Here is a 14208-nt window from a genome sequence, read left to right on the forward strand (position 1 = left end):
TTCATTTTATTTCCTACTAGACCCATGTTCAGGCCAATCTGTATGGCATGTTTCGAGATAGCAAATTCTATCCGGACCCAGAAACTTTCAAACCAGAACGATGGTTGAAGGAAAGTGACATGGATAAGGAACTGAAAGGATTCTCTAACCTCGTCTGGGGTCACGGTGCCAGAATGTGCATAGGTTTGTAAGGGGGGACTTATTCCGAGAAAAAAGAAATGATAAAGAAACTCAAAGTAAAACATTATTCTTTCAATTGTTTTATTACAGGGCGAAGATTTGCAGAACAGGAAATGTACATTGTTTTGACAAAGGTGAGTACGATCAAAAATAAAGTTATGTAAGCTTTCATCCGCAAATTTAAAAAATAAATGCAATGTCTGTTTCTTTATTTTAAGGTGGGTTTATTTTGTTTTGGATTCGAAATAAACAGCTGTTTAATTATACATATTGATATTATAAAAAATTACACAAAATTGTCAAAAATCAATACTGTATTTACATTACAGAAGAAATACTTATTTCTTGTATTTAAAATGTTACAGATTGTACAGAACTTCATGATTGAGTACAACCACGGAACAGTGGAGCCCGTGTTGAATATGGTGATGAACTCCGATCGTCCTCTTCTGTTTTCGTTTATTCCAAGGAACGGAGAAATTCTCTAACAAGTTACATTTTGACACAATTTTATCGTGTCTTTACACATACTACGTATTTCAGATAGCATCACCACTGTGCATCATCTGTGTTATTTCGTATTGTTCTTTAGAGTTCGAAGTACAATTTCAATGTTAATCAAAGCCTTACAAATACTCTATGCTTGTAAACGAGAAAGGAGTTTCTTGTTTATTTTAATTAACAAAATAATCAAAATTTCAAAAAAAAATGCATTATGTTTAAATGCAGTGTTTAATTGTCGAATACCAGGTATGTAATTTGACAACAGACAATAAAATCTTGTTTTCATACTTTGTATGACTTAATTTTAATGCTTTACTCAGACTTTTAAGTAAGATTTTAAAGATGTTTCCTTCACTTTCTAGATCTAATTTCACCAAAAACAAAACATCAACTTCACAACGTGTACGTCAAAAGTATAGAATACGACTCCCAATATAACAACACCATATTTAATTTTGATATAAACCTCAGGCTGATCATTTGGTTGTAATCTTAATAACAACACGTGCGTTGAACGCTTTCATAGTACACTTTAAACGGACAACCGTTCAGTAAAAAATTCTGGTTGCCCCCCCCCCCCCCACATATACATACATCCAAATGAAGGTCAAGCAATGGTAAGTTTTAACTTCAATTTGCACAAAGAAAAGTTGAACAGATTTCCTGCAAAGGAAGTCCAAAATTCGGTAACCAGGGTACTAAGTATTTTTCTTGTGTCTGACAACGCAGCTGCATACACACTTATAGAAATAAATAAGATTTTGAAGAAAAGAAAGTATACAGGACTTTTCACTTACCCATGTTAGCTTGGTCGCAGCCACTGTGAGATCTTTTCATTCCCAAAACACATGAAAACAATCAAAGGAAGATTGAACAATGTCAGATATGTCAGGGGAAATGATATTCATCAGTGTCTTTGGGGCATCCCTAAAGATGAGGTTGCTGAGGATTTCTGTTCATGGATACACAGACCTAAGAGCAAAGGGTAAAAGGAAATGCCTTAAGGGATTGAAACTATTAAGAATATTTATTACGTACCTTTCTTACTTTTAGATGACATGTTACATTATTCATTGAATGACCCTGGTGTATGCAGCAATATACCTTCATCACCTGCATACGGAGTTTATATATCTCAGTCGATTCGATACGCGAGAGCATGCTTTATGTATGTACAATTTCTAAAACGAGGTAAATTAGTGACAAACAAGTTGATGAAGCAAGAATATCAGCAACTCGTTGAAAGTCATCATTTCGTAAGTTCTATGGTCGATACAATGACCATGTCAGCAAATACAATTTATCATTGAGTCCAATGCTGGCTGACGTTCTTCATACTTATTGTAAGTCCATTGTTCACACACTGAATTGACGACGTTGAATTTTTTTCGTTATTTCCCGATCATGACAGGAGCACACGGCTGATGTGACTTGTCGGCATGGGATGCTAACTCCTCCATGTCACCTGATCCCACCCCTGATGTTTTGGAGGTTCGTGTTTGCTCCGTTCCTATTTTGTATTGTTTTATGGACTTTTGAGGCTGAATAATATTCGTTATCTCCTTATGTTTTATTATCTATATCGATGACGTCTTATTAAGTCAGTAGTTACTTTCATTTTTAAACATTCAATATATCTCAACATATGCATAATCTTCCAACCTGTTATTTACAAAACATGTGAATGCCTTTCCCAGGCAGCTTAGTAGAGTAATAGGGCGATAATTATCAGGTTGTGTGGAATCGCCTTTGTTTTTATATATTGGCTTAATTAAACCAATTAACCATTCTTCTGGGAGAAGTCCACTTTCATATATCATGTTAAAAAAATAAATAAACTGGCATAAATATAGATAATGTTGATGAAATATGTTCATTCAGAATACTGTGAAATCCCGGGGATTTTCCATTTTTTCAACAGCTTATTTCATCTTCAAGGATTACAGAGTTTGAGATCTCATCGGATATATCCGATATATCATTAATCTCATTTGCAACAGGTGCTGAATTATCCTCAAATGAATTTTGCTCTTCATAGTCATTTTTATTGACATCTTTCAGAAATTTGAACATATCATTAATATTATCTACCCGGGTTTTTTTTCTTTATTGGAAGCATTTAAATTTTTTCAATAATCCGCCGAGTTCGTTGAGCGTAATATTTTTAGTTTATCTGATAGATCATTTCTATATTTTTGTATGCATTTATCCATCGTCCTTTTGTATTCTCTACTCATGAGACTAAGATTTAGTTTATTTTCTGCTGATTTTTGTCTATTGTGCATTCTTTTTATTAAATGATATCTTTTTCCTAGCAGTTCTACAAATCTTTATTAAAACCATGGTTTCTTATGTTTACTGTCTCGTGTTATACTTTACTCAGAGAATATTTTCTGTTATGATATGCTAGGAATATTAAATATGGGTCTCAATTTCTATTTTAAGAAGAAATTGTACACCTTCCCTCTACAGAATTTGACGAGAGATGAAGTCAAGATAAAATTTACACAGTAAAAATCGCTCATTTTGCCCAATATTTCAACATCACTGACCCCAACTTTATTTAAATCATTTTAAACCATTCTATACTTGTGACTGATCAGCACTTAAGTCGTAATAAGTTTGATACAAAAATATATTTTATTGCCTGTTTAAATGTTTAAAACCCAAAATATGTAACTTTTTTAGTGCAAAAAGGTCACAGAATAATTTACGTGCATTATTTTGCAATATTTGTTCAATGATAAATATTATTCAAACTATTTTACGTAAAATTAGATTATATTTATTGCCATTGTTACATATGATTAAATATGATAAAGGTTAGATATGATTAATAAAGGTTAAAATTTAAGTGCAAAAAGGTCAACTTAATTGTACCATAGCTAAGTGAGATGCACACTATATAACCACCTATTTTCTATTCGATTTTGAGTCGTACTATATTGAGTACTTATCCAAAATATACTTCTAAAAATCCTTGATATAACAAATTTTACGAGTGACATACCTTAATACATAACTATTCATACAGCGTATCCCCTCTCCGTATACATTATACCAACCGTACATTATACTATTTTTCCTTCCTCGCTTACACCTACCCCTATTTCAATTATTTAAGGGGATGAAGGACCTTTAGCTGAAAAAATACCTGTCATTTAACTTTTTTCATATTTTGTATATATCTTATTTAGTATGTCCTACGTACTATAAAGCAGACATATCAATAGGTTTCTAGACTTATTTCTGAGATATTGAGTGACAAATACCATACCCCACAGTGTCTGAGCGGAGTTTTTATTCTCCGTGTTTCTGGGTCCATTACTCGGTCGATAATTGGAATTTTTCACCATAGATAAAAATATACCAGCGGAAATGTGTCTTTTAAAATATTTTAGAGTATGAATAGGGTTAAAAATTCGAAAAAGCAAGATTCTTTTGTAACACCACATCTGGAGACGGAAATTTACGAATTTTTTAGGACAACTTAAACCATAAAAAAATTAATTTGCAAAAAATCCTATCATTCAATATTTGAAATTTTACGTCGAAGTTCAAGGTCGTCATTGTATTGATTAACTGTAAAAATATCGATTGGTGAAGCTGAGCTCAATATTGCACGGGGCAAAGTTAAACGAGTCATGATCATGAGAAAAACGTGTCATGTTTACATTTCTCGAGTACGGGAAAACCCAACTATGACGTCACACATTCCTGAAATAAGCGAAATAAGACAAACCCACAGAACTTTTCCGTCAACAACCATGTAAAAATATTTTTTGCGTTCTGAAATTTACAAAATACCCTACCATGTACATATTATGGCCCGTTTTTATGATTTTATACCACCCGTTTTTACCGTGTATGATCTAAGAGATCCACTATATGACGTCAAAGACGCACTGGACGCGCAGAGTAGGGAAACGGCAGAGTGGATTAATCTATTCCGTAATTTGATAATATTTGCAAGAAATTTTGAATGTTTTCAGATATTTTTATACTAGATGGTGTACGCAAACAAACATTCAAAAAAAATATACAAGTACTGTGGTTTCAATCTCGTTTTGTACATATTTTATCAGAGATTATGACGTAAATCAACTGAGTCACGTGACCATACATCCTTCATCCCCTTAAGTCTATTACTTTGTATACTCTGCACAACATATACCGGTCTTTTACACATCATGCTTCATGCTGGTGATTGGGTTACGTTCGAGAGGACAACGAATGTTAGAATAACGTAACCTGAAGTAGGCGTTATATTGTTCGATCAATGGTCAAGGGGAAAACATCGACTATGTCACGTGACAGCTAAGTAGATATAAAAGCCATTAATTTCAGAATGCTGTGTGCTAGCCGGTACCATCAAGTGTTCTGTAAGGTTTTAAATTATTTTTTTTCTAAATATTTTGATTTGAAAATACCAAAATTTCAGGAATCTACGAACAAACAAAAAATCAGGTAAGGTTTAGAATTACTGATACAATTAAAATATTTGTTTGCATGGTTTTATTAACTAGTTATTTCAATTACAATTTATTACATTTTTTTATTTATTTATTTAACTTTTTTTATGATATAATCTTAAATTCTTTTTTTTTCATAAAATCATACAAAGTAAAAAAAAAAATCATCGGATAAAAAAATAGTTTGAATGAAGATTTATCTAATTTTAGCAACGTTGTTCACGGTATAAAAATGATTCTTTAAGACAAAATGGCAACAAAAGGCACACTTTTCGGCAGTCTCTTCACAAAAACCTTACAAGCCCAAAAGCGAGTGGTTTCAACATCCGCCACAAAGCGGCAATCGATCGCATTAAAAGAAATAGCACCGATCACAGTAAGGAAAAATCTTAAGACTTAATCATTTAACCTCTTAGTCCTTCCTGAAAGTAAATGCTTTTTGTAAATTTTGTTTTTATGATTTTAGGTAATAATAGACTTCCAACAGTGTTTATTTGTTAGTATTCAATTTGTTTTCTCCATAAATTGTAACTTATGTTTTGTATATTTTCATTGCAAAGCGACCGTTCCAAAAGGTGTTAGAGAATATAAACCGATTAAAACTCCTCAAATCATCTAACGAGGAACCAAACATACAAACTTCAGCGAAAGTCAAACCTTTCGAGAAAATCCCCGGACCAAAAGGACTTCCAATTATAGGCACACTGTTAGATTACACCAAGAAAGATGGATATCGCTTCGACAAACTGTTTGAGGTTAAAAGATCTTATTCTGTATTGTTTTATACTCTTATGAATGATAATTGCAAATGATGTGCATAGGCAAGGATAGACATAATATTGGTATTGAACATTGGTGCGTAGGTTTAAAATTTAGCCCAACAACCCCACCCCACTTTCAAAACCACGTTGCAGAGTAGGTCAAAAAGGGTAAGTGGTAGTGTTTGGGAAAAAAGTCGGTACTGAAAACTGAAAGAAGTTTGATTTTAACCCCCCCCCCCTTCATGAAATAGGATTTTCGTGTTTGGACAATGGACAATTTTTTTGTTCTTGTCAAGTTTTTGTAGGTTTGAATTTTTTTTCTTTTTAATTTAGCCCCACCCCCCTCAATTTCAATTTGCTTACGACGCCAATGGTATGTAACATACTGTAAAAGTATTACATTTGGATGTGTATTCTTTTTAGCGGCTTTGGCGGAACCTCGCAACCGTTAAATCAAGTACAACGCTAATTGTCTTGCACATATACACATAATTAAGAAAATGAAGAAAATTTTAATGCGCTAAATCAAATTTACGTCAACTTATTGAAAATCAATTTCCGCCAAATATCGTACACGCTAAATATAATACATTTACAGTATATCGTATTCGAAGCTCTGAGTACATGTACATATTTATATATGAACCTTATAAAACAACAAATACACATCCTTTGTTTGGTTAACAGCTTATATGTATACATTATATATAATATTGAACTTTTCAAACAGGTATTTACAGAAAAATCTCTCCAATATGGACCCGTTTTTAAAGAACAAATAGCTAATATGACAACGGTTGTTATCACTGATCCTTTCGAGTACAAAAAGGTCATAAGGGCAGAGGGCAAGTATCCAAAGCGACGTGTCCTCGATCCATGGTTCCTGTATCGTGAAAAGAACAAGATGGGACAAGGCCTTGTAAACGCGTAAGATTGAAAACATGTATTCACTATGAATAAAGATTTAAGGAAGGTAAAAAACAAAACGAAACGCGGAAAGAAACAGCTATGTAGACATTCATGGTAATACAACTTTTTGACAAACTTAAAATCTAAAGTAGATAAATAAACTTGAGAATTTTTAACCTGTCATTCACATACCTTTTTGTTTGCGTGGTAAAAGCCAAAGTTCTGAGTGGCACAAGTACCGGTCTGTCACTGCGAAAAGGATGCTGAAAACAAAGGAAGTGTTAGAATATTGCACAAGTATGGACAGGGTGGCAGAAGACTTCATCACACACCTCTCCAATCTCAGAAATCAACAAAACGAAGTTGTCGGCATTGAAAATGAATGCTTTAAATGGGCCATGGAATGTACGTAGTTCGTTTTAAATGTTTTTTTTAAAGATGATTTAATTTTCTAGCTAATCTTCTACAAGGAACAACGACTGATGCTATACTTTTTCTGTTACCTCTTTAGCTGTGGGTACCTTTCTCTTCAAAACCAGATTAGGTTGTTTTGGACCAAATCCTCCAACCCAAGCACTAGAGTTTATAAAGCATCTACAAGGCCTTTTTCATTATATGCAAATACTGCTATATAGTTCTCCAATTTACCAGATAATTCCCACAAAACCATGGAAACAATATGAAAATCACTGCGACAACGTAATGCGAATTGGCAGATCATACATAGACAAGGTATTCGAACGAAATTAAGGTAAAGTCAATGATAAAAAGTTCTATAAAGGAATTGATACAAATGTTATTTCCTTTTGATCAGTTGTAAAAAAAAATCATTTTAGAAAGTGGCTGAAATCCAGAAGAACCCTACCAAGGAGGGTGAGAAGTCGGCATTTATAGAGTATATGATAAACCAGGAGTCGCTGTCCGAGAAAGAAGCCTTGTCCACCTGCACTGACGTCCTTGTCGGTGCCACAGAAACGGTACATACACTGTAAATGCACCGAATAGCAACTTAGCTTATTTTGGATAAATGTACATCATTTCACACTTTTGAAATAATTCAGTCATTTTTTTGCTCTACAAAAACATAGTCAAATGCTTCTTATGAAAACAATCTGAATACGATAAATGTTCATTTCACACTTTTGAAATAATGCAATCTTTTTTGCTCTATGTAACATTCCAAAATCAAATGCCTCTTATGAAAACAAACTGAATACGTTAAAAGTTTATTGATGACATATTGTAATAATTGATTTTAATTAATACTCATATAAACAGACGTGTATATTCCTTTTCTTTTATAGACAACGAGTGGTACTCTCTGGGCGATGTACTGTCTGGCCAAAAACCCACTCATCCAAGAGAAATTATACGAAGAAACAAAAAGAGTTTTACCAAACAACGAAGCTATTACCCCCGAAAAACTTTCTCAACTGCATTACGTCAAAGCGGTCATTAAGGAAACGTTTAGGTACGACCAGACATTAGTCTAGGTACAGCAACAGGGAATTTTTAAGCTTACATTGACTTGTATTTATTTAAGGAGACTGGGGGCCAACAAATTTACCATATAATTTAATTTTTAGATATGATATCTCAGGCTATCAACCATCATTAAGCAAAAAAATCATACATTTTAGTTTTAAAATTTGATCATGTTTGTATATCTTTAGATGGAGGTCTTCTTTTAAAGGAGATCAAAAATAGCCTGAAAATGGCCACAACCACCAATTCCTCTTTACACCATTCCAATGTCATTTGAACGAGTAGTTTTTAAGGTCATACTAAAAACCTGCTTTTTAACCATTAAATATTTTTAAATCCTTCAGATATTAATTCTATATATGGGTAACGTTTTCTCCAACTTCCTCTCCAGGTTTTACGTATTTTCTATTTTTTCTCTCTAGAGGTTATGTTCTTACCTCTCCACAGTTAATTTTTATTCTCTCAGTTTTCTCTTTAACAGGTTACGTTTTTACATCCTACCTCTCCACAGGTTATGCTCTTTCCTAACTCTCCCCTAAATTTTAGCCTCTCACTCTTCTCTCTACAGGATATGTTTTCACATCCTACATCTCCCATAGTTTTATTCTCTCAGTTTTCTATCTACAGGTTATGTTCTCTCCTCCTACCTCTCCAAAGATTTTATTCTCTCTGTTTTTTTTTCTCTACAAATTATGTTGTCTCATCCTACCTCTCCACAGGTTTTATTCTCTGTTTTCTCTCCACAGGTTTTATTCTCAGTTTTCTCTCCACAGGTTTTATTCTCTCAGTTTTCTCTCTACAGGTTTCATTCCATCGGTTTTCTCTCCACCGGTTATGTTATTTACTCCTACCTCTCCACAGTTTTAATTCTCTCAGTTTTCTCTCTACATGTTATGTTCCCTCCTCCTACCTCTCCACAGTTTTTATTCTCTCAGTTTTCTCTTTACAGGTTACATCTGCTCTAAAGGTAACTTTGTTCCACCTTTATTTTTTCTCTACAGGTTATATCCCCTCACCTTTACCCTTAGCAGGTACATAGAAGAGGACCTAGAGGTCGGAGGTTACTCCCTTCCAGCAGGGGTAGGAAATATTAACACAATTCTTAATTTTCCCAAAGCGTATTTTGTGTTACCCAAAGCGATTTTTTTTAATTATTTCCTTCTATTAGATATAACGTTGATATATCTATAGGAACCTTTTACCCATTAGACCTTAATAGCGACTAACCTTTAGAGCACTTTACTATTAAACCTATTATATTTCTATATTGATTACTTGTACCCGATAAGATTATTATCATTTTAATAACATACTTGTAACCGAATTTTCATTTTATTTCCCTCTAGACCCATGTTCAGGCCAATCTGTATGGCATGTTTCGAGACAGCAAATTCTATCCGGACCCAGAAACCTTCAAACCAGAAAGATGGTTAAAGGAAAGTGACATGGATAAGGAATTGAAAGGATTTTCGAACCTTGTCTGGGGTCACGGTGCCAGAATGTGCATAGGTTTGTAAGGGGAAAAACTTCTTCCGTGAAAAAAATGTTCAAGAAACACAAAGTAAAACCTGATAATTCTTTCAATATTTTTATAACAGGGCGAAGATTTGCAGAACAGGAAATGCACATTGTTTTGACAAAGGTAAATACGATTATGAAAATAATGTTAGCTTTCATCTGCAAATTAAAGAAGACAATTCATTTAAAAAATAAATGCGGCGTCAGTTTCTTTATTTTGATTCTAGGATTCTTTTGTTTTGGATTGGAAATGAGCAGCTGTTACATGTAAAATATAGAAATTATTAAAAAGAACTACGAACGACAGTATTGTTCTCCCGCCTACCTCCAAGTCAATTTTCAGAAGTTAACATATTCGATGAATTTTTACTATTTTTTATAGATAATTATATGAATTTTCATAAAACAAAATTTATTTGGGAAAACAAATAGAGGTAACTCTAAAATTTTGGTTAAACTTGTGTTTTTCACTATAGAAATCAACGGAAACGGAAAATATTTTTAAAACATCCCCCCCCCTCCGTGTCACAAAAATTCCTTTGTACAGGTAATATAGAATGTTATTTCACAAATTCATATCAAAGCTTTTTGTGTGACACGGGAGGGAACATATGTTTATCAACAAAAAATGATAAAAATGCTTATTTTCCACCAATTTCAAAGCGATTTACAACTGAAACATTATATTTTATTGATATATTTATGTTTTATTTATTTGCCTAAAACACCAGAAAAGATATAAGGAACATTTAGTCATATCCAAGACTATTTCAAAATATGGTGATGCTTGAAACTCCGATTTCAATGGAAAATATCGTGTAAACCCCCCCCCCCACTCTCTTTTTTTCAAGAGCTGGAATTATGGATAATTTACTGTTTAGCGCTGGTATTAGGACAATTTATCAATTACCAATGAACTGTTCTTTGTATTAAACAAAAAATTTATGGCCAAATTGCTATTTATATTGAATTAAATGGTTTCAAAATGTAGGCGGGAATCGAGAGTTAGCGTGCGTATTTCTTACAAAAATACATATTTGTAATGTCAAAACTCAATACTGTATTTACATTACAAAAGAAATAACTTATTTCTTGTTTATAAAATGTTACAGATTATACAGAACTTCAAGATTGAGTACAACCACGGAACAGTGGAGCCCGTGTTGAATATGGTGATGAACTCCGATCGTCCTCTTCTGTTTTCGTTTATTCCAAGGTTAAATTCTGTCACAAAAAACATTTTGATGTATTTTTTACACTTCATATTATGCAGCATCCGTGTTATTTGTATTTTTTGTTTAAGTTCGAAGTTCATTTTTAATACCAACCTTTAATTTACAAAGACTTTACGTTTGTAAAGGAGTAAGGGATTTTTTTTTGTTTCTTAATAACAAACTACACTTGTAATCGAAGTAATGAAAAGAAATTTTCTGTAATAAAATATGTTTATCTGCAGTGTGTATTTGACGAATACCAACAGTACTTTATTTCAATACAAGTATGCTTCTGGACAGCAGCCAATAAACACTTGTTTTCATACTATTTATGGCTTTAATTTTATGCTTTACTCAGATTTGTAAAGAAGATTAACATTTTTTGTGTTGAATGTTTGTACAGCTGACCCAATTAGTAACCTCAAAAAAAAAACGTTGACTACAATATACGCCAGTATTTTGCACTGATAATTTTGCCACTGGTCCTCAATACAAAGCTAATGATATTAAAAATAATAATTTGAATAATGGTTCGCAATATTTACATTTTGGTAACAATCCTTAAGATAACTTTTACGGATTGTTTGGGTACACATACAGGTCCTCAGTGACTATCTGCATGAATTGTAAACCTTCATATAAACCTAAAGTGGAGCACAAAATTAATGGTCGTCAATACAGATTCCCTCCTTAAAGGTGCTTAGACACAGATTTGATGTTAATATTTTCTCAAATTTTCTGTTTAATTTCATAACTTAATAATATCTTGCTATAGAATTACGAAAAATATAATAAAAATCTTATTTTTTCTGGAAGTTATTGAAACTGCTAGGCGCGTAATTGTACATTACGGCAATTAATCGTAATAAAAAAAACTTGGTTATCTATGTAGTATTTGGAGATCATAACTTTCAACAATCTGTCAAATTTATATGTACGTTAAACAATATCCATTATTAGCAGACCTTTTTTAGTATGAAATGAAGCCGAATTTATTCAAAAATTTTTAACAAAAAAGAAAAGCTGTAGCTTCCAACTCGACATTTACTGTATTCAATAATCCAGAACTGAAAAAAGAATTAGATCAATAACATGATCAGTGCGTACAGGTCCCTGCTGACAAAGCAAGTAACAACATTGTCTACGTTTGTAATTAAGGCTCATTATATAAATTGTATTTTAGAAGAATTTGGATTTAATTCTACAAGTAGTAATCATCTTATATCATAGTTTTCTTTTAAGGATGAAATTCTTCAAAATCATATGTCAGTTTTGAATATTATCAATATCCCAAAAACCCAAAATGAATCTGAATTACCATACCTATATTGAATTCCGAAACCTCATAAAATACTTACATTGATACATAGCGGGGTCTATAGTAAATGTTCAATCAAGCCTCTTTCTTTTCTCCTCACAAAGATATCAACAGTAGTGAGGAAGAAACTTTAAGAGTATTGTGCAACAATATATTAGAGAAGAAGTGTTAATCAGATGTGGATACTCAAAAATTCCAAGGAACTTTTGGAACACTTGAAATCACAAGATATTACAAAAATCAACAGCTTAAAAACTTTTCAACTTAATACACAATCATTCCCCACAATAAATTAAAGTCAAGGCTTTTTGATATCATTGACAACTGTTTTTTAATTAGAAAAAGAAGGAACTCGAAAATTTAATAACCTTGTCATTGGTCATTTACAAATTTATTTTGTCAACATACATTCTGATTGTACACACAAGTACTCTGAAGTTGACATCAAAAAGATGCTTGAGTTTCCGATTGACAATATCCATGTGGTTTTTGGTGACCATGTCTTCCACCAATCTATTGGAATTCCCATGGGTACCCATTGCGTTCTGTTTTAAGCAGACATATTTTTGTATTCATATGAATCAGAATTTGTCCAAAATCTTATATGCGAAAAGAAGGCTGTGGCCATCAACTCAACATTTAGATATATCGACGACGTATTGTCAATTGAAAATATAGTTATTTCCATTCTTACGTCGATACGAAATATCCCTATGAGCTTGATATAAAAGATACCACAGAGTCTGACACATCTGTTTCATACTTGGATATTTTACTTGAAAAAGAGTTAATGGTAATCTTACAACCAAGCTATAAGATAAACGTGATGACTTTAACTTTTCTATCGTCAACTTCCCTTAATTATGCAGCAATATACCTTCATCCCCTGCATACGGAGTACATATATCTCAGTTGAGTCGATACGCAAGGGTATGCTCTACGTATGAACAATTTGTAAAACGAGGTGAATTATTGACAAACAAGTTGATGAAACAAAAATATCAACAGTCTCATTGAAAGTCATCGTTTTGTTCTATGGTCGATTCAATGACCTTGTCAGCAAACACAATTTATCATTGAGTCAAATGCTGACTGACGTTTTTCATACTAAGTGTTACTTCATTATTTATGCACTGATTTGACGACGGATTTTCCCGTTATTTCCCCATCATGACAATGAGCACACGTCGAGTGTGACCGGTCGACAGGGATTGCCTACTCCTCCATGGCACCTGATCCCATCTCTTATTTTTTGGAGGTCTGTGTTTGTTCTGCTCCTATTCTGTATTGTTTTATGGACTTTTGATCTTGAATACTGTGCGCAATCTACATGTTTCATGGAGACAACACCACTTGCTGCTGGAGAGCTGAAAATTTTGTCCTATCCTCGGCACTCAGGGCCATTGAGCAGTGTATGAGGGATCTTTTCGTGCCTGAAAACCTACTGCGAGACGGGACCTTGGTGCATACGGTCTCATCCAAAGGACCGATCCCCACTACGCCCCACAGTAGCATTCAAATCCGCGACGTAAGGATTGGATCCTAGAGCAGAAGCTCTAACCACCGCGCCACTCGGGGACTCTTACTCTATCATTCCTCGAGAGAATCATGTTCTGTGCATATTATATAGTATGTTTAAATGTTTATATACATTATATAATACGGGGATGAGTAAAAAAAAATCTTAACGAGCCAACTGCAAAAAAGTTTTCAGACTTCATTTATAAAGGACATAAGTACATGTATAATTTTGATCTGATTGTATTGTGTTGCATATAATGGCAAACTTATTGAAGGGAGGGGTACTGTCCTCTATGTCTAACCCAGTTATTACTGACCTCATATAC

The 14208-nt window shown here is 33.2% G+C and overlaps 2 protein-coding genes across 2 annotated transcripts; both read left to right on the forward strand.

The window, feature by feature from the left end:
- The first annotated feature begins 26 nt into the window (after positions 1–26).
- LOC134251162 (cytochrome P450 10-like) lies at positions 27–1092 on the forward strand. Its single transcript, XM_062733526.1, has 3 exons — positions 27–183; positions 271–314; positions 546–1092. The coding sequence occupies exons 1-3, from the start codon at positions 48–50 to the stop codon at positions 666–668; spliced, it is 303 nt and encodes a 100-aa protein (XP_062589510.1). The 5' UTR covers positions 27–47; the 3' UTR covers positions 669–1092.
- A 3946-nt stretch (positions 1093–5038) lies between these two features.
- On the forward strand, positions 5039–11737 carry LOC134251132 (cytochrome P450 10-like). Its single transcript, XM_062733490.1, has 13 exons — positions 5039–5151; positions 5402–5532; positions 5717–5911; positions 6648–6844; positions 7041–7231; positions 7338–7558; positions 7663–7803; positions 8131–8297; positions 9313–9391; positions 9658–9820; positions 9910–9953; positions 10942–11045; positions 11644–11737. The coding sequence occupies exons 2-13, from the start codon at positions 5407–5409 to the stop codon at positions 11735–11737; spliced, it is 1722 nt and encodes a 573-aa protein (XP_062589474.1). The 5' UTR covers positions 5039–5151; positions 5402–5406.
- The last annotated feature ends 2471 nt before the right edge of the window (positions 11738–14208 follow it).

Source organism: Saccostrea cucullata, unplaced genomic scaffold (genome assembly GCF_032062105.1).
Source record: "Saccostrea cucullata isolate Sc308-1 unplaced genomic scaffold, CSIRO_AGI_Scuc_v1 ctg84, whole genome shotgun sequence".
Lineage (NCBI taxonomy): Eukaryota > Metazoa > Mollusca > Bivalvia > Ostreida > Ostreidae > Saccostrea > Saccostrea cuccullata.

What these genes read in the sequence shown, in the direction of transcription:
- LOC134251162 (XM_062733526.1), top strand. Translation starts at nt 48, where the DNA reads ATGTTTCGAGATAGCAAATTCTATCCGGACCCAGAAACTTTCAAACCA. An exon ending in CGGTGCCAGAATGTGCATAG is followed by an intron (nt 184 to 270) that starts GTTTGTAAGGGG and finishes GTTTTATTACAG; the next exon opens with GGCGAAGATTTGCAGAACAG. An exon ending in TGTACATTGTTTTGACAAAG is followed by an intron (nt 315 to 545) that starts GTGAGTACGATC and finishes AAAATGTTACAG; the next exon opens with ATTGTACAGAACTTCATGAT.
- LOC134251132 (XM_062733490.1), top strand. Translation starts at nt 5,407, where the DNA reads ATGGCAACAAAAGGCACACTTTTCGGCAGTCTCTTCACAAAAACCTTA. An exon ending in GCTTCGACAAACTGTTTGAG is followed by an intron (nt 5,912 to 6,647) that starts GTTAAAAGATCT and finishes CTTTTCAAACAG; the next exon opens with GTATTTACAGAAAAATCTCT. An exon ending in TTGTCGGTGCCACAGAAACG is followed by an intron (nt 7,804 to 8,130) that starts GTACATACACTG and finishes TTTCTTTTATAG; the next exon opens with ACAACGAGTGGTACTCTCTG.